The sequence below is a fragment of the Argopecten irradians genome, chromosome 2 (genome assembly GCF_041381155.1).
Source record: "Argopecten irradians isolate NY chromosome 2, Ai_NY, whole genome shotgun sequence".
Classification (NCBI taxonomy): Eukaryota; Metazoa; Mollusca; class Bivalvia; order Pectinida; family Pectinidae; genus Argopecten; species Argopecten irradians.
In genome coordinates, this window is record NC_091135.1 from 60,995,879 (window position 1) to 61,017,915 (window position 22,037).

Consider the following 22,037-nt stretch of genomic DNA (forward strand, 5'->3'; position numbering starts at 1 on the left):
CTTTTTTGACTAGATGATCACACCTTTTTTGACTAATGATCTCACTTTTTGACTAATTTCACCTTTTTTGACTAATGATCTCACCCTTTTTTATGACTAATGATCCCACTTTTTTATTTATACCTTTTTATGACTAATGATCCCACCCTTTTTTTGACTAATGATCCCACCTTTTTTTGACTAATGATTCTCTTTATAATGATCTCACACCTTTTTATGACTAATGATCTCACCTTTTTGACAAATGACTAATGATCTCACCTTTTTTGACTAATGATCCTCACCTTTTTATGACTAATGATCTCACCTTTTTTGACTAATGATCCCACCCTTTTTTGACTAATGATCCCACCCTTTTTTGACTAATGATCCCACCCTTTTTTGACTAATGATCCCACCTTTTTTGACTAATGATCTCACCTTTTTATGACTAATGATCTCACCTTTTTATGACTAATGATCTCACCTTTTTTGACTAATGACCTCGATCTCACCTTTTTATGACTAATGATTTCACCTTTTTATGACTAATGATCTCACCTTTTTATGACTAATGATCTCACCTTTTTTGACTAATGATCCCACCCTTTTTTGACTAATGATCTCACCTTTTTATGACTAATGATCTCACCTTTTTATGACTAATGATCTCACCTTTTTTGACTAATGATCACACCTTTTTATGACTAATGATTTCACCTTTTTATGACTAATGATCTCACCTTTTTTGACTAATGATCCCACCCTTTTTTGACTAATGATCCCACCCTTTTTTGACTAATGATCCCACCCTTTTTTGACTAATGATCCCACCCTTTTTTGACTAATGATCTCACCTTTTTATGACTAATGATCCTCACCTTTTTATGACTAATGATTTCACCTTTTTATGACTAATGATCTCACCTTTTTTGACTAATGATCCCACCCTTTTTTGACTAATGATCCCACCCTTTTTATGACTAATGATTTCACCTTTTTATGACTAATGATCTCACCTTTTTTGACTAATGATCTCACCTTTTTTGACTAATGATCCCAACCTTTTTTGACTAATGACCTCGATCTCACCTTTTTATGACTAATGACCTCACCTTATCTCACCTTTTTTGACTAATGATCTCACCTTTTTTGACTAATGATCCCAACCTTTTTTGACTAATGACCTCGATCTCACCTTTTTAATTGACTAATGACCTCACCTTTTCTCACCTTTTTCAACTAATGATCCCACCTTTTTTGACTAATGATCCCACCCTTTTTTTGACTAATGATCCCACCTTTTTTGACTAATGATCTCACCTTTTTATGACTAATGATTTCACCTTTTTATGACTAATGATCTCACCTTTTTTGACTAATGATCTCACCTTTTTTGACTAATGACCTCGATCTCACATTTTTATGACTAATGATTTCACCTTTTTATGACTAATGATCTCACCTTTTTTTACTAATGATCTCACCTTTTTTGACTAATGATCTCGATCTCACCTTTTTATGACTAATGATCCCACCCTTTTTTGACAAAGGACCTCGATCCCAACCTTTTTTGACTAATGACCTCGATCTCACCTTTTTATGACTAATGATTTCACCTTTTTATGACTAATGATCTCACCTTTTTTGACTAATGATCCCACCTTTTTTGACTAATGACCTCGATCTCACCTTTTTATGACTAATGATCTCACCTTTTTATGACTAATGATCTCACCTTTTTTACTAATGATCCCACCCTTTTTTTGACGCATGATCCCACCTTTTTTATTAATGATCTCATCTTTTTATGACTAATGACCACACCTTTTTTGACTAATGATCTCACCTTTTTTGACTAATGATTTCACCTTTGTTGACTAATGATCTCACCTTTTTATGACTAATGATCTCACCTTTTTATGACTAATGATCCCACCTTTTTATGACTAATGATCCCACCCTTTTTTGACTAATGATCTCACCTTTTTTGACTAATGATCTCGATCTCACCTTTTTATGACTAATGATCCCACCCTTTTTTGACTAATGATCCCACCCTTTTTTGACTAATGATCCCACCCTTTTTTGACTAATGATCCCACCCTTTTTTGACTAATGATCTCACCTTTTTTGACTAATGATCTCGATCTCACCTTTTTATGACTAATGATCTCACCTTTTTTGACGAATGATCCCACCTTTTTTATGACTAATGATCTCACCTTTTTTGACTAATGATCCCACCCTTTTTTGACTAATGATCTCGATCTCACCTTTTTTGACTAATGATCCCACCCTTTTTTGACTAATGATCCCACCCTTTTTTGACTAATGATCCCACCCTTTTTTGACAAAGGACCTCGATCTCACCTTTTTATGACTAATGACCAAATCTTTTTTTATTAATGATCCCACCTTTTTGACTAATGACCCGATTCACCTTTTTTGACTAATGATCACCTTTTTTGACTAATGATCTCACCTTTTTTATGACTAATGATCTCACCTTTTTATGACTAATGATCTCACCTTTTTTGACTAATGATCCCACCTTTTTATGACTGAATGATCTCACCTTTTTATGACTAATGATCTCACCTTTTTCTGACTAATGATCCCACCCTTTTTTGACTAATGATCTCACCTTTTTCGACTAATGATCTCACCTTTTATGACTAATGACCTCGATCTCACCTTTTTATGACTAATGATTTCACCTTTTTATGACTAATGATCTCACCTTTTTATGACTAATGATCTCACCCTTTTTTGACTAATGATCTCACCTTTTTATGACTAATGATCTCACCTTTTTTTGACTAATGATCTCACCCTTTTTTGACTAATGATCTCACCTTTTTTGACTAATGATCTCACCTTTTTATGACTAATGATCTCACCTTTTTATGACTAATGATCTCACCTTTTTTGACTAATGATCCCACCCTTTTTTGACTAATGATCTCACCTTTTTATGACTAATGATTTCACCCTTTTTTGACTAATGATCTCACCTTTTTTGACTAATGATCTCACCCTTTTTTGACTAATGATCTCACCTTTTTATGACTAATGATCTCACCTTTTTATGACTAATGATCTCACCTTTTTTGACTAATGATCCCACCCTTTTTTGACTAATGATCCCACCCTTTTTTGACAAAGGACCTCGATCTCACCTTTTTATGACTAATGACCAAATCTTTTTTTATTAATGATCCCACCCTTTTTGACTGATGACCTTGATCTCACCTTTTTTGACTAATGATCCCACCTTTTTTTACTAATGACCTAACCCCAAAACGACCAATGCATTACCTAATGTTTCTACTATTGGTAGTTTCTTCACAATTGCCTTCCTATTGGCCATCCTCATCACTCCTAGGGCTAGCGTTACCGTCACCACAATTGGAAGGCCTTCCGGGATAGCAGCCACAGCCAAACTGTTAAAAACACAAATTACAGATTCAACATATCATATATAGGCCTTCAGGGAGAGAATCCACTGCTAAACTGTTACAAAAACCAAATCACTAACATGTCCTGTAGTCCCCGCCCCTGGTACTCACCTGACCTGAATGGTAAATATGTACAGTAGTCCCCGCCCCTGGTACTCACCTGACCACAATGGTAAACATGTCCAGTAGGCCCCTCCCTTGGTACTCATCTGACCACGATGGTAAATATGTCCAGTAGGCCCCGCCCCTGGTACTCACCTGACCCCAATGGTAAATACGTAAAGTAGGCCCCACCCCTGGTACTCACCTGACCCCAATGGTAAATATGTAAAGTAGGCCCCGCCCCTGGTACTCCCCTGAACCCGATGGTAAACATGTCTAGTAGGCCCCGCCCCTGGTACTCACCTTACCCCGATGGCAAACATGTCCAGTAGGCCCTGCACCTGATACTAACCTGACCCCGATGGTAAACATGTCTAGTAGGCCCCGTCCCTGGATCCAGCCCAGGAACATGATTCCACCAATAATACAAAATGAGTAAAAAGACAGCTGCTTTCCCAGTGTGTCCATACTCTTCTGAAGAGGCGTCTTCGGAGCCTGTAACATGTTTATCTGTATAAGTTAACTGAACGCTAAAGCTTATATTATGTATCTGGTGTTTCTCTTGGCGTTTTAAATGTTGAAAACAAAGTTTGGCAGACATAAAAAAAAAAAATTAATATTAGAAAAGAAAGAGTTTTTTAAATCATATGTATTTGTAATAAAGAGATTCAACTTTATAATTCTACTTCGTCAACTGATCAGTAAACTAAAGAGATCATGGTATTGATGTGAAGCTGTATCAATATTAGATTATCAATGTCTAAAATTTATGGGTCATTCAATGATATTATTGCTATGTATTACAAGAATATCTCTAGAGCGTACCAGTTTAATAGTTTTGGGAGGGGTACACAATATTTTTTAATTCCTGGGAATATTTACACACTGTGGTGATTGTGTAGAGAAACTTACCTCCTCCTCCTGCATCATTTTAAATATTTCTCCAAATTCGGAGTTCTCACCAATCCCTATCACAAATCCCTGAAAAAATAAAATGGCTGAATGTATAGAGAACGAGAGAAAGAAAATTCTTATCTGCAGGTTAACTACAATGTTATTCTTTGGGCAATTCAAATACATGTTTAAGACATTGCAAGTGAAAGGTCAACAAGGACATAGTCATTCAGATCCCCCGCCAATGGAGATATCAAAGCTGAAGTAAGTTTGATTGTGGAGACTTATGTGTATGAAAAAACCCAGGAAAAAGGAAGTTGAGCTAAAGAAAGATGGAGTATAATTCAAGTAGAGCGGGGCTGCAATTGTTGAATCAGGTATACAGCCTTTAATTGACATTTATATTAGACTATATATATACACAAAGATGGGTGGAGTTTTGCAAAGTAATATTTACCATTTACCATGATATTTTCAGCAATGTTTCCATGGTAACGGAAAAAGTGCAAAAAATGAAAACCTAAAAATAGCAAAAGGTACTACTAGACCATAAAAAGAATGTGTCTATGAAGTTTCATGGAAACATCTCTGCTGCATGGTTTTAGAGTTGTGCTCCAGAAACGATTCTTACAAAAAAATCTGCCATTTTCAGCAATGTTTCCATGGTTACAGAAAAAAGTACAAAAAGTGAAAACCTTAAAATAGCAAAAGGCACTACTAGACCATAAGACCAATGTGTGTATGAAGTTTGGAGGAAATATCTCTACTGGTTTTAGAGTTATGCTCCGGAAACCATTCGTACGGACAGACGGACGGACGGACGGACAGAACCCATTTGTATATCCCCCGCCAACTTCGTTGGGCGAGGGATAAAAATGATTTCTATTAAAATATGGATGAAAGTTTGAATACACACTTTTTGTATATCAAATGGGAACTTTTTGGATACAGAATACACTCCAATAAAAGATTACTATACTACCGGTAATATATCAAAATCAAATTGCTTCCTCGCTAAGCACTTCAATTGGAATGGATAATTTACCAGTGAATTAGTAAATCCAGGATTATTTTTCAAACCATGTAAATGTTCTATAAATGAATTTGTGTGAATACCCAACCAACTAGAATTAGTTACCAACTTACCATACCATGTTAAAAGAAACACTCATTGAAGCATAGTACTCTGACAAGAGCTAGCCCAGACAGGGGATGTCCAGTTATCTGATACAGGAACTGAATTTACCTTTCCTCGACCACATCGGACCTGCGTCCCCATGTACGCAATATTTTTTCTGTCATTGATGTCTATATGTTGTTGTTTTGGCATTGCACTTGTTGCTTTTGATCGTGGTACAATTTCTCCTGTAAAACTTGATTCATCAATAGCTAATTGATTTGCCTGGAAAAAGAAATAAATACTTCAACTGGACAAATTATATATAAATACCCATAGTTAAAGTAGATGTATCCAAGAAATGAAAATTAGGTTTTCAATACATAAACATGTAGAATTATTATTCATTATCATTAAATCATTTAAATTTCATAGCAAAACTGATGAAATACATGAACATATGTATTTTAATCAAGAGAAGATAGTAGATACTGATACAAAAAGCTACAAAATAAAGTAAACTTGGAATATATATTGTAGATTTTGACCAACACAAAGATAATGTGGGGACATTGTGACCTATTTCATTACAAGAACTGATTAATTCCTTTACCTCAAACAGCCTTATGTCAGCAGGAACCCTGTCTCCCATTGCTAGGTATACTATATCCCCAGGTACCAGGTTTCGTGCCAGGAATGTCTCCAGCTTCCCTTCCCGAAGGCTGGAAAAGACAGTTAACCTTTAACTTACAGAAGATGCCTGAGTAACTGTGTTGATAATATTACCTGAAACAATTGTTTTGATTTGATTTTAATCACTATCAATTGAATGTTGAATATGCTAGAATGTACAATAAGATGAATCCAAAAGTTCTTAGATATAGCCACCAAACTACAATTGTTGCTTACCAGATAATGTCTTGTTTGAGACTAGAAATTACAACTCATATACAAAGGGTTAGTGGTAAAGTGTCAAGACATACTAGTCCCTATATCATTGCATCCCTGAGGTGGAGGCCTGGAGTTAGCAGTAGAATGTCAGCACTTCAACTACTTAGCCATCGAGACCCAGATAAGGAGGGAAGATGATAGAATGTCAGGCACCTCAACTACTCAGCCACCGAGACCCAGATATGGAGGGAAGATGGTAGAATGTCAGACACCTCAAATATTCAACCACCGAGACTCAGATATGGAGGAATGATGGTAGAATGTCAGGCACCTCAACTACTCAGCCACCGAGACCCTGATATGGAGGAAAGATAGTAGAATGTCAGGCACTTCAATTACTTAGCTACCGAGACCAAGATATGGAGGAAAGATGGTAGAATGTCAGGCACCTCAACTACCCAGCCACCGAGACCCAGATATGGAGGGAAGATGGTAGAATGTCAGACACCTCAACTACTCAGCTACCGAGACCCAGATATGGAGGAAAGATGGTAGAATGTCAGGCACTTCAACTACCCAGCCACCGAGACCCAGATATGGAGGGAAGATGGTGGAATGTCAGGCTTCTCAACTACCCAGCCACCGATACCCAGATATGAAGGGAAGATGGTAGAATTTCAGACACTTAACATCTCAGCCACTGAGGTCCAGATATGGACCTAGTGTAATATTTCATCAAAAGTATGACTAAGCCATATCCTAAGATGAATCACTTCAAAGATGGTAAAATATTAATAAGTAAAATCAGAAACATAATTATTAAATATGTTTGCTGTAAAAGAAACATTACCAGTGACATTTAGGTGGGACAAGTTTAGTCAAAGCTTCCAGCGATTTTTCTGATCTGTACTCCTGGAAAAAGGCAAAATAAAAAATTTCATTAAAACGTCGCAAACATTACTTTGGTACATAGAGAAAATGACAATGATTTTTTATGAGTGTACATATACAAACTATACTTATAATATCAAAGATATTTCTTTCTTTCTCTAAAAAGAAGTAACAAAAACATTGATATAAAATAATTGATCACGATCAATTTTTATTATCAAATTAGTTTTTTAATGATTTATTACAAGATTCATAAGAATGTAGTCAAAAGTCCCTATGTCGTTATCAAATACATTCATCACGATCAATTTTTATTATCAAATTAGTTTTTTAATGATTTATTACAAGATTCATAAGAATGTAGTCAAAAGTCCCTATGTCGTTATCAAATACATTCATCATGAAATTATCGATTTATTTGAATGATTAAGCTGTATTTCACAACTACCGATATGCAATGTTCAAATCATACTATCTCAATATGTATATGTTATACAGAAGGATAAAACAAACAAGAGGCCCAGAGGGCCTGTATCGCTCACCTGTTGTTTTTTTTTAGTAATTATCACAAGACTCTGACAATTAGAACAAGAGATCCCAGAGGGATCTTGGCGCCCACCAAAGAATGATCTATATCTGACAAAGGAAAGATGGATCTTTTCTCTACTTTTTAAACTTTTTCAAACATACTACATATAAAATTTGAGACAGATCGCTTCAGTACCTTTTGATAAATAGCGGTAACAAACTTCAACTATCAAAATCCAAGATGACTCCTTGGCGGCCATCTTGTTGATCAATCGGTCCCAAATCACAATATGCACAACTAGGGCCCTAGGGGAACCTACATGTGAAATTTGAGAAAGATCCATTCAATACTTTCTGAGAAATAGCGATAACAAACTTTGAATATAAAAATCCAAGATGGCTGCCTGGCAGCAATTTTGTTGACCGATCGGTCCCAAATCATAATATGCACAACTAGGGCCCTAGGGGAACCTACATATAAATTTTGAGACAGATCCCTTCAGTACTTTCTGAGAAATAGCGATAACAAACTTTGAATAACAAAATCCAAGATCGATGGCTGCCTGGCGGCCATCTTGTTAACCGATCGGTCCCAAAATGCAATATGTACAACTAGGTCCCTAGGGGAACCTACATATGAAATTTGAGACAGATCCCTTCAGTACCATCTGAGAAATAGCCATAACAAACTTTAACTATCAAAATCCAAGATGGTGGCCTGGCGGCCATCTTGTTCACCGATTGGTCCAAAAATGCAATATGAACAACAAGGGCCTTAGAGGAACCTACATATCAAATATGAGAAAGATCCCTTCAGCACTTTTTGAGAAATGGGGATATCAAACCTTAACTATCAAAATCCAAGATGGCCGCCTGGCGGCCATCTTGTTTTTCCTATCAGCCTCAAAATCTGTATGGCACAAATAGGGACCAAGGTTAACCTTTATGTGAAGTTTGAACAAAATTCCTTCAATAGTTCTCAAGAAATATCGATAACAAACTTCAACTGCCAAAATCAAAGATGGCTGCCTGGCGGCCATCTTGTATTTCCGATCAGCCTCAAAATCTGTATGGCACAACAAGGGACCAAGGGTAACCTCCATGTGAAGTTTGAATCAAAGTGCCAAGGCCACTCATAGATGTTGTGAATGATGGACTCAAAGAAAGGAATAAGATTTTTTTTTCATTTAAATATAAAATTTAGTAAACTATACATAATTAAGTGTGCAGTGTTGAATTTCGGAGTTTAATAAAAAATATTTACGATATACCGTAATCATTTTATGATATTTGAAGTTTTTCAAGAACAATAAGTTGAATAACTTATTGTCCTGAAATAACTGTAATAAATTTTATTTCTAAATTATTTTTGAAATAACGATTTCAACACCAATGAAACCGTTCAGAATCTGAGTATCATTTTTTTTTATAATTCTTTATTAATTGCTAAATTATCAATTTCATCAATGTCTCTTCAAAGACAAAAAAATAATAAGTAAACATTTTCGTATCTTAATATCCTCTTAACATTGAAGAATATTTTCGGAAAAATATAACATTAGAAATATTACCATTTCCGGATATGTTTTGGTTTCCTTTTTAGAAAACTAACATGGGTTGCTTTGACGACTTTTGACTAATAAATCATGGCCAGATACTTTTGCCAAATAAAAGGTACATTATTTCATTACGTATATCACTCGGATTTCTTTTAAATTCACAAGAACGCTAGCCGTTAACATCAAGAAAACGTCATGTAATGTATCGGGCTTTAGCAAGTCTATGTAAGATCATCGTGCAGAACATTTCTAAAGGCCTATCGCGAGTTTTGCTTTGCCAACTTTTGACTTATAATAAAACATGGCCATATACGTTTGTCAAGTAAAGGGTACATTATTTGGTTATAACAGTCAAATTTCTTTTGAATTCATAAGAACGCTATCTTCAAGAAAACTTCCTGCAATACATCGGACTTTAGCAAGTCTTCATAGTACATTACACGGCAATATAAGTTCATTTGTCACTTTAAGTTGCTCGCACATAAATAGATCTATATTATCGTTATATTTTGTAAGTTTATGTTGATAGATTTGGTACTTTTTCCCTTTCAATATATCGCAGTTGTCGATAAACAAGAGACAGAGCTCCCAGTGACAGATCAATTAACTTTTACTGCGCAATAATATCTCAGATATAGTTCGTCAATACAACCAACACAAAAAACTTTATAAGCGTTATGAGAACTTTTTTTGCAGTTACCTTCCTAACATTTGATTACAATAATCGACCATTAGCATGAATTACGTAAAATTTAAATAAACATACACAATCCAAAAACAACCGAAAATCTGTCGCGGAGGAAGACAGCGAAGAAGGCGTTGTTCGTGATTTTCGGGAGACCAGTGTTCTCGGAGTAATACAAATATTATAGAGTCCCAACTGAACACTTAAAACACTCCATCCATGGTGTATAATTATGTACAAATTCTATGTCTGTGGTTTTGAATATTGGGGTTTTATTTTTTCATACCATCAAGTATTAAGTGAAATGAACAAAATAACTTTTAATTTTCATTGCGGAGTGGTTTCATTGTTTTGATGTGCACAGGCTCTCCGAGCGTGCCTAAGAATGGTGTTTCACAGCATCAACAAAATCCCTTCAGCAGTTCTCAAGAAATATCGATAACAAACTTCAACTGCCAAAATCAAAGATGGCTGCCTGGCGGCCATCTTGTTTTTCCGATCAGCCTCAAAATCTGTATGGCACAACTAGGGACCAAGGGTAACCTCCATGTGAAGTTTGAACAAAATCCCTTCAGCAGTTCTCAAGAAATATCGATAACAAACTTCAACTGCCAAAACCAAAGATGGCTGCCTGGCGGCCATCTTGTTTTTCCAATCAGCCTCAAAATCTGTATGGCACAAATATGGACCAAGGGGACCCTCCATTTGAAGTTGGAACAAAATCCCTGCAGCAGTTTTTAAGAAATAGTGATAACAAGCATTGTTTACGGACGGACGACGGACGACGGACCACGGACGCAGGGCGATTTGAATAGCCCACCATCTGATGATGGTGGGCTAAAAATAAGCAAAATTGACTCCCAAAGTTTAATTTTGAATCACAACCATACAATGATGCTATTTATACCATACAAATATGCTATCCAATACATTGGTTCAGAGACAAAGTAATTTATATGAAAATATTAGCCTAATTGACCTTTTTGACCCCGCATCTATTGCCGTCTAAGGCCCGGGGGTGTCAGCCCTATCATTTGTACAATTTCAAATCCCAACCCTATAAGGATGCTACCATTGCATTATGAGTGCTCTTCCATGCTTAGTTGCAGAGAAGAAGTTGTTTACATAGAAATAGCTAAATTGACCCCTTTTGACCCCACCCTTCAGGCCCCCGGGGGGGTCAGCCTCATCATTTGCAAACTTTTGAATCCAAACCCTATAAGGATGTAACCATTGCATTATGAGCATAATCCCATGTTAAGTTGCAGAGAAAAAGTCATTTATATGGAAATTGACCATTTTTGACCCCGCTCCTCAGGCCCCGGGAGGTCAGCCCCATCATTAGCACAATTTGGAATCCCCACCATATAAGGATGCTACCATTGCATAATGGGTGCTATACCATGCTTAGTTGCAGAGAGTGTCATTTATATGGAAATAGCCTAATTGAACCCTTTTGACCCCTCCCCTCAGGCCCCCAGGGGGTCAGCCCTATCATTTGCACAATTTGAATCCCCACCCTATAAGGATGCTACCATTGCATTATGGGAGCTATCCCATGCTTGGTTTCAGAGAAGAAGTCATTTATATGGAAATAGCCAAATTGGCCCCTTTTGACCCGCCCCTCAGGCCCCCGGGGGATCAGCCCCATCATTTGCACAATTTTGAATCCCCACCCTATAAGGATGCTACCATAGCATTATGGGTGCTATCCCATGCTTGGTTTCAGAGAAGAAGTCGTTTATATGGAAATAGCCAAACTGACCCCTTTTGGCCCCGCCACTCAGGCCCCTGGGGGGTCAGCCCCATCATTTGTACAATTTATAGTAGTAGCCCATAAGGATGCTACCAGTCAAATTTTGTTGAAATCCGACCAGCGGTTATGGAGAAGAAGTCGATTGTTGACGGACGACAGACGCCGGAAGACGGACGCCGGACGCTGCGTTATCCCATAAGCTCACCTCGGTCCTTCGGACCAGGTGAGCTAAAAATAGAACAAGAGGCCCATGGGCCTTAACAGTCACCTGAGTTTGATACAGAATGAAACAAAGACATATAAACACTATATATTGGTCCATCAGGCCCTTGTAGTCAGTCAGTGAATTTTATAAATTTGACTTTATATCATTGAAGAGCATTGGAGAAGTGTAAATTGTTTACGGATATACGATGGATGACGACGAACAAAAAGTGACTATAATAGGTCACTTGAGACTTTGTCTCAGGTGACCTAGAATCTTCTTTAAATCTGTAATACATGTATATACATTGGCAGTACACATTATAAGATATTATAGAGATGTTTCGTGAATAAATCATATGTTTTTTTATTACCAATACACCTGTTACTCATATGTATATACTAACCTGTACAAATGCAACTGTCACCACGATAATTATTGCCTGAAAAAACATAACAAGGCATTAAAATCCTTGGTGTCAAGCTACGCAATAAAAATATAATACATTTAATATGCAGGTAGAACTAGAAATATATAATGGACGCTAGTATGTATTATCAGTATAAGTTGTTTGACTAACTAAAGTCTAAAGATTACTTTTATACTACTATTAATACATATTAATTTTACACAAGTAAAATTCATTTTACTTAATATACACTACTTTTAATATTTTTAAACAAATATTAATGGATATTACTTTTACATTACTAAAAACACATGATTTCAGTCAGCTTATGATAAACATACCACAAATATAATGCTAATTAATATATATTTATCATTTTTTAAATCTTCCCTCTCTATACTAAGTTTAGAAACTTGTCTATAAAAGGCAGTCAGTAACGCTAGAATCTATACTTCATTAGATGGATATTGTTTTTAGTTTTGATATATCATGGCAATAAGCGATAAAGTTTGTTCCATATAATAAATGCTTTGAAGTAAATCTCTGTCCTGGAACTCTTTCAGACTTACCACAGTAATGCTGATAGCATCGTCAAACTGCTTCATAAAAATGCTGATAAATGCTGATGCGAGGAGCAGAAGGATCAGAGGATCATTAAACTACAAATAAATTCATATGTGTAGCATAATATGCAATAACACCAAAATACAATACATTTCATTTTAGAGAGAATTTTTATGTATAATATTACTATCAATAGTGAATACCATAATATTCTTAATGCTTTCTTCTCTTCTACTTACTTTTTGGAAAAATGAACTGATATTGCTAAAATGCATAAAGTGATTTACATTTTAATATAGTTTACCTGGCCAAGATATTTTTTCCACAAGGGTTCTTCTTTTGTGATATCAAATTCATTGTAGCCATGCACTGCTCTACGGCGATTGGCTTCTTCCTGCTCGAGACCCATGCTGGAATCTGTCCTTAAGAGGCTTTCCGCCTCTGCCACAGAAAGCTGACAAGCTTCTTGGGAACATATTGTTGACATCATTCCAAAGCAGAGACTAACAGCTTCCTATACTGTTATATCTGATGTTCTTGTAAAATGATAATAGTATATATCTGTTATTGAGTGAGAATTTACAACGCCATCACATGACTGCAGTAGTGTATCATATCTGAAAGGAGGAAAAGATATACCAGATACACAATTATTAAACACTCAGAGTCTCAGTTATAAACAAAATTTTGCACAGAAATTTCTTTTTTCAGGAATTTGCTTACAATCTTAATCATTTTCTTGATCTTATATCTAAAACATTATTATTTTTATTGTCATATATTATACACTGAACACCCTGTGAATGCTCAATAATTAAACTATGAAATAGTTTTATCGATCAGTATACCAGTTTTTAAATCTAAAGTTGGGTTTTGACAATGAAAAGTTCAAAGTCAGTTTTGAAGTGTCAAGCAACAGATTGGCATGACAATAAAAAATTTATAGTCAATTTTGAAGTGTCAAGCAACAGATTGGCAAAAAAATAATTTGCACAGTAGCTGACCCTGACATTGCTTTCTAAATAATAATAATAATAACACATTTGAAAATTAAACGCTATGGAATGCATTCAAAATATCCACCAAGTGAAGATGAGCACAAGGAGTCACGATATCACATTCACTGCAACAAATGGCACAAAATCATGGGATTCGCATACGCGGAACCCCAGGCCCCTGGCACTGCATGCATGGACACAGAAAATCAACATCCAAATCTGAATCTTTAAATTCTGTTTAAACTGAAAGTTTTATTATGCTAGACTATTATTAAATCACTTACTAGCATACTTCTACTTTAAAGTATAGTTGTGTGCCTAAAGTCTTCGTAATTTTTATTTTTTCCCTATATATTCTATGTATTTTTAAATTTTTTCTTAGATTTTTCCTGATCTCATCTAGGCGCGGATTTTAATCAAATTTGACACACTTGTAGAAAATTATCTACACTTTCAGCTAATAATATTTACATAATTTTCCTTCATGCACTTTTTGAGAAAACCGTATTTCATTTCCACACAAAACTTTTTTGTTGCCATTTTGGTAAAAACAAAGTATGCCAAATTTGATTAAAATCCGCCAATAGACGAGATCAGGAAAAATCAAAGAAAAAATGTAAAAATACATAGAATATATAGGGAGAAATAAAAATTACGAAAACTTTTGGCTCGTTACTGTACGTCCTTTCTCTTTTTCAAAACTGTTTTTTTCTTGAGAAAAAAATACACAAGTAGAGCTTTGCTCTTCCCATGATGTGAATGGTTCATATACACATTTCTACGATGGCCGACAGGAGCCTGGCGAAAAGATATGAATCAAAGTACTGAAAGTACTAAATGGCTCGGTCTCGATGATAGAAGGAATATATTTCTAAGGTCAATACTACTGTAGTTTTATACAATAAGAAATAAATTTGGCTGGTGTTCCTTCCAGTTTGGACTTTTGAGGATTCCTGGGACACCAAGGTGTAAAATAAGAGACACATACTAAAATCTTGGAAGCCCATTCTAATATTTCCTATGATGTTATATGCCAAATGATTTTATAACACCTTTAGCATTTTCCTTGTTAATTTGATGTTAATGAAAATATCCATTCTTAATGACTATTGTCATCAAGTTCCTGGGACCACGGTATCAGTTAACAAGTATTGTTTTGCAGCAGAGAAAGACAAGAGGCATACTTTTCTATGCCAAAATGTCTTAAATATAGAATATTTCTGTCCTCTAGAAGACTTATCAATATATTTTCACCAAGTGATTTTTTAATAAATTGGTTAATTGGTCTACTTTTAACAAGTTTTGTAATTATTCTTTTGTAAAACAGTAAGTTGGTTAATATACATTGTATCCGAACTTCAATTCAAACCGAATAACTTGTTAGCTCACCACAGACCATGAAATTGTTTGTACACTTTCTTAACTTTAGGATTGTTTTACAAAATTACAAATGAATTTTTCTACAACATTTTTTATTTTCAAATCCCCATACCTCTGATGAGTATAATAAAACTGTCATTACAAGTGAATCAAATATTTTCAGTTTAAGATGAACAGGAAGAGATACATTCCTTTATTTCTTATAAATAGCTGCAAACACCGATTTAATTGTTTGTTCAGCAGTTTTTTCCCTTTCTTTAAAACCGCTACCATTAACATTATTTTCTGTACCTAGATATGTAAACAATTCTTATAAATTATCTAATTCTGTATTCCATAACATCAACTGGTGTTGTTGTACCGATTTACGTCTTGAGAATATCACAATTTTTATCTTTCTGATATTAAGTTCTAATTTCCATGTTATGCAACACATGTATTTGTTAAAATTCATGTAAAATTTGTTGTAGATGATCTAGGGCTGTGGATTGTCTAACATGTGGCGATCCGATCCGATCCACGATTCGAGGTTGACGATTCACAGATCGGACCACGAATCACCAGTTAGATACAAGCAAAAGATTCATTTGAAGTCGAAACTGTTTTTATTGATAAATCAATAATGCTCTTATATATTGATAAATGTTTGATTGATAATAAAACCATTTTAGCAGTTTTACATTCCTTATCATTAAGCAATAGAGTTACAGGTGAAGTGCAGCAGGATTTAGTCACTGCAACTGTAAAAAAAATCAAATCATTTGAATTTTGAAATGACGTCATCTCAAAAATACTACTGCACATCAATTACGGCATGAAATCATCATGGTAAGGCATAAATAACCATATGAAAATATTTTCACTGTTACTTTTATTTTGGTCAAATACAGAATAAACATTGAGACTAAGAAAAAAATGTTTAAATCTGTAAGAGCAGTTACAATTTAATTTGGTTCTAGGCCTATAGTTTTTTTTATTTTTAATCAAGTGATTTATGATTTGGACTCATAATTAGCCTACCTTTCATTTTTGACATGGGGTTCACATCTACATACTCAGTAGCCTAATGTAATATATTCGTATTTTTACATATTTCCGACCCGTAATGAAAACGAAATCAATTATCATCTTTTACATCTCTAGAATTCAATAATTATGTTTTATCATTATTATTTTATGAAGAATTCACAACACTGCATCGAAGCGTGGATACGAAAATAACATGTTGCTAGCTTTACTTCACGCAGCTCTTGTGTACTTCCGGTCTACTTCAAAGTGAAAACATCGATGATATTCAGATTTTAGTGTACATTCCTTCACATTTTTGAGCTATGACAGCATTAAAGAAGGTATTATTTTTTGCTTTTGAAAGATCGCGATCCACAAATATCAGGGTAACGAATATCCGTATCCTATTTTTTCTCAATAATTCGTGAATACTCGAGTACTCGGATACTTGTTACAGCCCTATAAAGACCATCAGATATTTCTGATATAATGACAGTGTTATTGGCAAATACATAATATGATAAAAAGTTTGGGATACATTCCAATATCATATACCGTAAAAACTGGTATAATTTGCGCAGGTACATTTTAGGGCTGAAAATGCTTCAAAAATCTACTATCAGTATATTTTGTGCATCAAAAAAATTCTGTAACAGAAGAGCTACATTTTCTTCTCTCCTGTTACAGAATTGGCACCCAACTATTTAAACATGGAAATATGACAAATTAACAGACTCAAAAACCCCCTAAAGGGCCCCAAATTGGTTGTATTATCACGTTCAGCATCCATACACATTAGGAAAATAAAATCATAAACATTTATGATGACTTAAGCTTAAACAATAGACAAAATAGAAACTTGCTCAAAAACTTTAACATGGAAATATGACAAATAAACAGACTAAAAAAAAAAACCCTAAAGGGCCCCAAATTGGTTGTATTATCACGTTCAGCATCCATACACATTAGGAAAATAAAATCATAAACATTTATGATGACTTAAGCTTAAACAATTGACGAAACAGAAACTTGCTCAAAAACTTTAACGTGAAATGGGACGCCAACGCTGACGCCGACGCCGACGCCGTGGTGACAACATTAGCTCCTCCTATTCTTTGAATAGGCGAGCTAAAAAAGGAGGGAGGAGTGTAGCGGGACTGGACTGGGTCGATTATCGATGACCAGGTAGTTCAGTCGGTAGAGCACTCAGCTCGGTCTTGCCGCTACATTTTCTCCTCTCCTGTTACATATGGTACCATACTGTGCATGTAGATATTCAAGGTAAATCAACAATGTTCGCTGATCTTGCAGAATTGCCTTACAGTGTTATAATGAATGCAGTAAATGTATGTCTCATTGGTGTGATTGATTTAAAGGCAGTTCATGTGGTGACCGAAAAAAAAAGGTAAAATCAATACTTTCAGAGTGATCAGGGAACATTGATAGTCAAGGCGGGGGAAAACATAAGACGATCTGTGTTATACAAATTAATGTTTAATTGATTTTCACTAAATTGTCTCAAAGGTGATGATTAGTGTGTTATGAACGATAAGCTTAATATGTTTTTGACAAAAAATATAAACAGCTAATGTCATATTGTGTTTTTAATTTAAATAATCTTTTATTTATTCATTTCATTTGAAGCATGTACATGTCATAGAATATAAACAAATATCAGGTATATGCTTAAATCATATTACTGTACAGTTAAATTCACAATAAGGAATTTGAAGATGATGATAGTAATTATTTTCGGATTGAAAATGATTACAATATATTAAGCTTCCACAGTTGAAAATTATTTCTTTTTGATCACACAATTCTTCTCCTAGACAGTTTCCAGTTGAAATGATACATGCATGCTGACATTCTGTAAAACATAAGGAAACAATAAATGTATTAACAGAGTAATTACTGAAAAGGCTAATATCATATAATTCAACATTTTAATCATAAATAGCAATACCAGCATAGAGGAAATATTATTGAAGTTTAATTCCCGCTGTTCTTCAGTCCTCCTGTTCTTACATATGTAAGAGTTTTGTCCTTCATAAATTGATTGTAATATAGCAATTGTTAAATAATGTGCACAAAGAAGTATAAATATACACACGTATGCATGGGCATAGTGGTAAATTAAGAAGTTATACAGAAAATGATGGTGCTGATCATGAAAAGTGTAAAGTCTATTTTGTTGAGTAAAAAGTTGAAAAACTAACATTGTTCACACCCTAAGATGTAATCCCACTAAAAACAGTGATCATGTGGGCTTTTGTGCGATTGCATTTGTAAGACTGTGCCTGGTGGTAGAGATTAGTTCCGCTCGAGTGATCACTCATTGCAAGTGAGAGTCGGGAATAAGTTTATGTAAGTTTTAAATTGCCAATCTCTGATGCTTGTTGGTAAAATATAACTCAGGATAATTGCTAAAAAATTAACTGTTTTCTCTACATTTGTTACAGATTGAAACAGCTTTTTAAGTGCCGTTTTACGGAAGAATTATGAAAAAGAAATCAGCATTTTTGTCGATCTAGTAGTCCAAAAAATATCACTTCAAGTTATATGAACGTTCCATATATGATTTATGTCATTCGGCCAAAAATTTACTTTGTATTACCTAGTTTAATGAATATGCTGTATGTATATGATCAGAACGTCAAGCTCCTGTGGTGAAAATAACTAAAATGTTTTAAAAGTATGGTTTAGTGGTAATCTCTGAACGTGCTTTAGTATATAGATATAATCTGATATTTATACATGTGCTAATTATAAAATTATCGATAATTATGGGTGTTGTAAATATTCATACCTTATTAACTGCCGTTAGTTTTAAGATTACACCACCTTGGACATTTACAAAATGTTCACGGTCTGTCCAGTGCTATTTTATCAGTAGACCAAGTTTGTCCAAAATTTTGTTAGAGTTGTCTTTCTTCCATTGTAGTTTTACGTCCATGTCATCCTGAACTCATCGGGTATTATCGGGAGAATCTATTCCCCGAGGAGTTCCGGATGAAGGCCCATAATGCAGCCGTGATAAATGCATCTCCATTTCGCCATGAAATGTATTTGCTCCGAGACAAATTTGATTCAAATTACAAAATTCATTATGGTATCAATTTTGATGTTCGAGGTGAAATATTTATTTCATTTTTTTCCATTGCGGGATAACTGTCAATAATAGGGAGTAAACGTCTGGGAGGGAACCAGCTTCGGAGCGAAGCATTTTTGGGACGAAACGTCTTCATTCATTGTAAACACCATTTTGGGAACGAAAAGTCTAAGATACTGTGTAAACAATTGAGGTGAAAATTTTCAAACAGAAGATCTTTTGGATAGTGTATATAGTAAGGATATGAAAGCCGTAATATACTACTCCTATTTCAACGTTACAGATACGCTTATTTCAGTAACTTTCATATTCAAAATTTGCTATTTAAAATTCCCGGTAAAATCAAAGTTGTTGAATACACTGCCGCTAGGAGCGATAGTATCTGCGAGCAATATCTAAGCCAATCATATTGAGGAAATTGACTGAAAGATAATTTTGCAACCACGATCACAATGGCGAGGTGACCCTCACCAAAAAACTGTCACGCTTTTTATCATGGTACAATTTTTCACATGTTTGTGTACCATGAATGGTACAAAAACATATGAAAGCATAGTACACAAAGATGTGAAAGCAGTATTTATGTGAGCAGTCACTTTTTTATCTTTCTGTACCAAAAGAACGACCGAAAACAGCCATGGCACAGAAACATGTAAAAGACGAGAGACTCAAAGGTTACTGAGTTTGACAAATGGCTTCCTGATAAAGCTGTCAACACTTAGATTGCATACGCCTTCATGGAAAACACCATAAAACAATTAGACAAATACGATAACTGTGGCAACCATGTTTCATTTATTTGTCTACATTATAAGAATGCCCACATCATACAGGTTCTATTTACCATTTCTAGGCCCCAAGTTACATCCGAAAAATAGCAGAATAGTTTTCGTTTCTGTTTTCCCTCAGAAGTGCTAAAACAACATTTTATGCTTGTTGTGACGCCCTAATCATATCTTGCTGTTCCGGGTCAGGTCAGGTCATGGTGTTTGATAACAACATTCCAATGCTCCTTTCACATCTTTGTGTATCACGGTTTCACATGTTTTTGTACAACTGATGGGAAAAAAGATATGAAAGCTCAGACCCTTTCATATGTTTTTGTACCACGCTTTCACATGTTTTTGTACCACTGATGGTACAGAAAAATGTGAAAGGTAAGTCGTTTCCCATCTTTATGTACCATGCTTTCACATCTTTTTGTACCATCAGTGGTACAAAAACATGTGAAAAGGAATTAGCTTTGACATATTTTCGACGGCTATTTTCGGCTATTGGTACATAAACATGTGAATGTAATCTGAATTTTCCAGAGATGTTTATAATTTTTCTGTAACGCACTTTCACAAGTTTTTTTTACCATATCATGGTACAAAAAGATGTGAAAAAATTGTACCATGATAAAAAGCGTTACAGTTTTTTCATATCTTTTTGCCAGGCTCTTATCGGCCATCGTACATTTCACCAATGGAAATTTTAAAAATCCCCTCGTCCAGTGTCCATAACCACCAACCAAATAGTCCCAACAGGCAACACCTGTCATTTATGCTAATAAACAGTCTCCATCCACGTCCTAACAGGGCAATGTGACTGTCAAAAAGTGAACTTAGCTAAATATTATAATATACTTATCTGAATATGAACTGTTATTACAGAAAATACTCACTAAAATTATATATGAAATGCCAAAATGATTAATCGCAGGTTACCCAGACACATTTAAATACTGTCTTAACTTTGATCATGACAGCTTTTGACTTTTGACAACACATTTCATTTAAAATGTCGATGTAATGCTTTTCACCGGAATGAAAAATACTTTCTAATCAAACCTTCACAAGAATCTGATGCACTAGAGAAAGGGAGCCTACTCTCTCAGTTTATATTTGTTTTTTTTTTTTATTTTAATATTTTCTCATAAACTGTACTGACAGAAGGCCTATATTTTTTCCTCCACAGTTTAGATATAAACAAAAATAAGGCACCTAGATAAAATTGACTGAACGCCTTGCTATTTAGCATTGATACTTCACAAAATAAAATATATATTAGGTGTCTGGTGAAAAGGGACCCCATATAATTGAGTTGATTAAATTCATATTAAATTTCGTACTATATCACCAAGAATCTGATGCATAGAAAGGGGCCTATTAAAATGACTGACGCCTTGCTATTTAGCATTGATACTTCACAAAATAAAATATATATTATAATAATTGAGTTGATTAAATTCCGTATTATCACTTAAAATTAGAATAAAAGACTAAATGAATTTTATAAAACGGAATGAACTGAATTTCACATTTGGCATGATTTTTTTTACATAAACCAAGCATTTAAAGAAATATCTACAACAGGTGAGTATTCCGGAAATGGAACAAAAACTTCCGTGTCCAAATTTGCAGTAACACACGAAGCACGTTGAACAGCTGTCCCGCCGGGAACTTGGAAAAACTTTTTTTGCTGTAAGTTGAAGGTGTAATCTATCTTTTGAAGCA

General features: G+C 34.8%; 2 protein-coding genes across 2 annotated transcripts in view; one reads left to right on the forward strand and one right to left on the reverse strand.

Annotated features, from left to right (window-relative positions):
* Positions 1-21,357, reverse strand: part of LOC138316145 (calcium-transporting ATPase type 2C member 1-like) — a 73,905-nt gene extending 52,548 nt beyond the window's left edge. The window contains exons 1-10 of the mRNA XM_069257669.1: positions 21,206-21,357; positions 13,346-13,658; positions 13,047-13,136; positions 12,475-12,510; positions 7,295-7,356; positions 6,167-6,275; positions 5,683-5,838; positions 4,455-4,523; positions 3,895-4,037; positions 3,301-3,425 (exon numbers count right to left, since the gene is read on the reverse strand). Coding sequence (XP_069113770.1) covers positions 3,301-3,425; positions 3,895-4,037; positions 4,455-4,523; positions 5,683-5,838; positions 6,167-6,275; positions 7,295-7,356; positions 12,475-12,510; positions 13,047-13,136; positions 13,346-13,531 — 976 coding nt within the window. The 5' untranslated portion in view covers positions 13,532-13,658; positions 21,206-21,357. The remainder of the gene's footprint in view (positions 1-3,300; positions 3,426-3,894; positions 4,038-4,454; positions 4,524-5,682; positions 5,839-6,166; positions 6,276-7,294; positions 7,357-12,474; positions 12,511-13,046; positions 13,137-13,345; positions 13,659-21,205) is intronic.
* Positions 21,358-21,856: 499 nt separating this feature from the next.
* Positions 21,857-22,037, forward strand: part of LOC138316146 (alanine--tRNA ligase, cytoplasmic-like) — a 62,278-nt gene continuing 62,097 nt past the window's right edge. The window contains exon 1 of the mRNA XM_069257675.1: positions 21,857-22,004. The gene's annotated coding sequence lies outside the window, so the exon portion shown is untranslated. The remainder of the gene's footprint in view (positions 22,005-22,037) is intronic.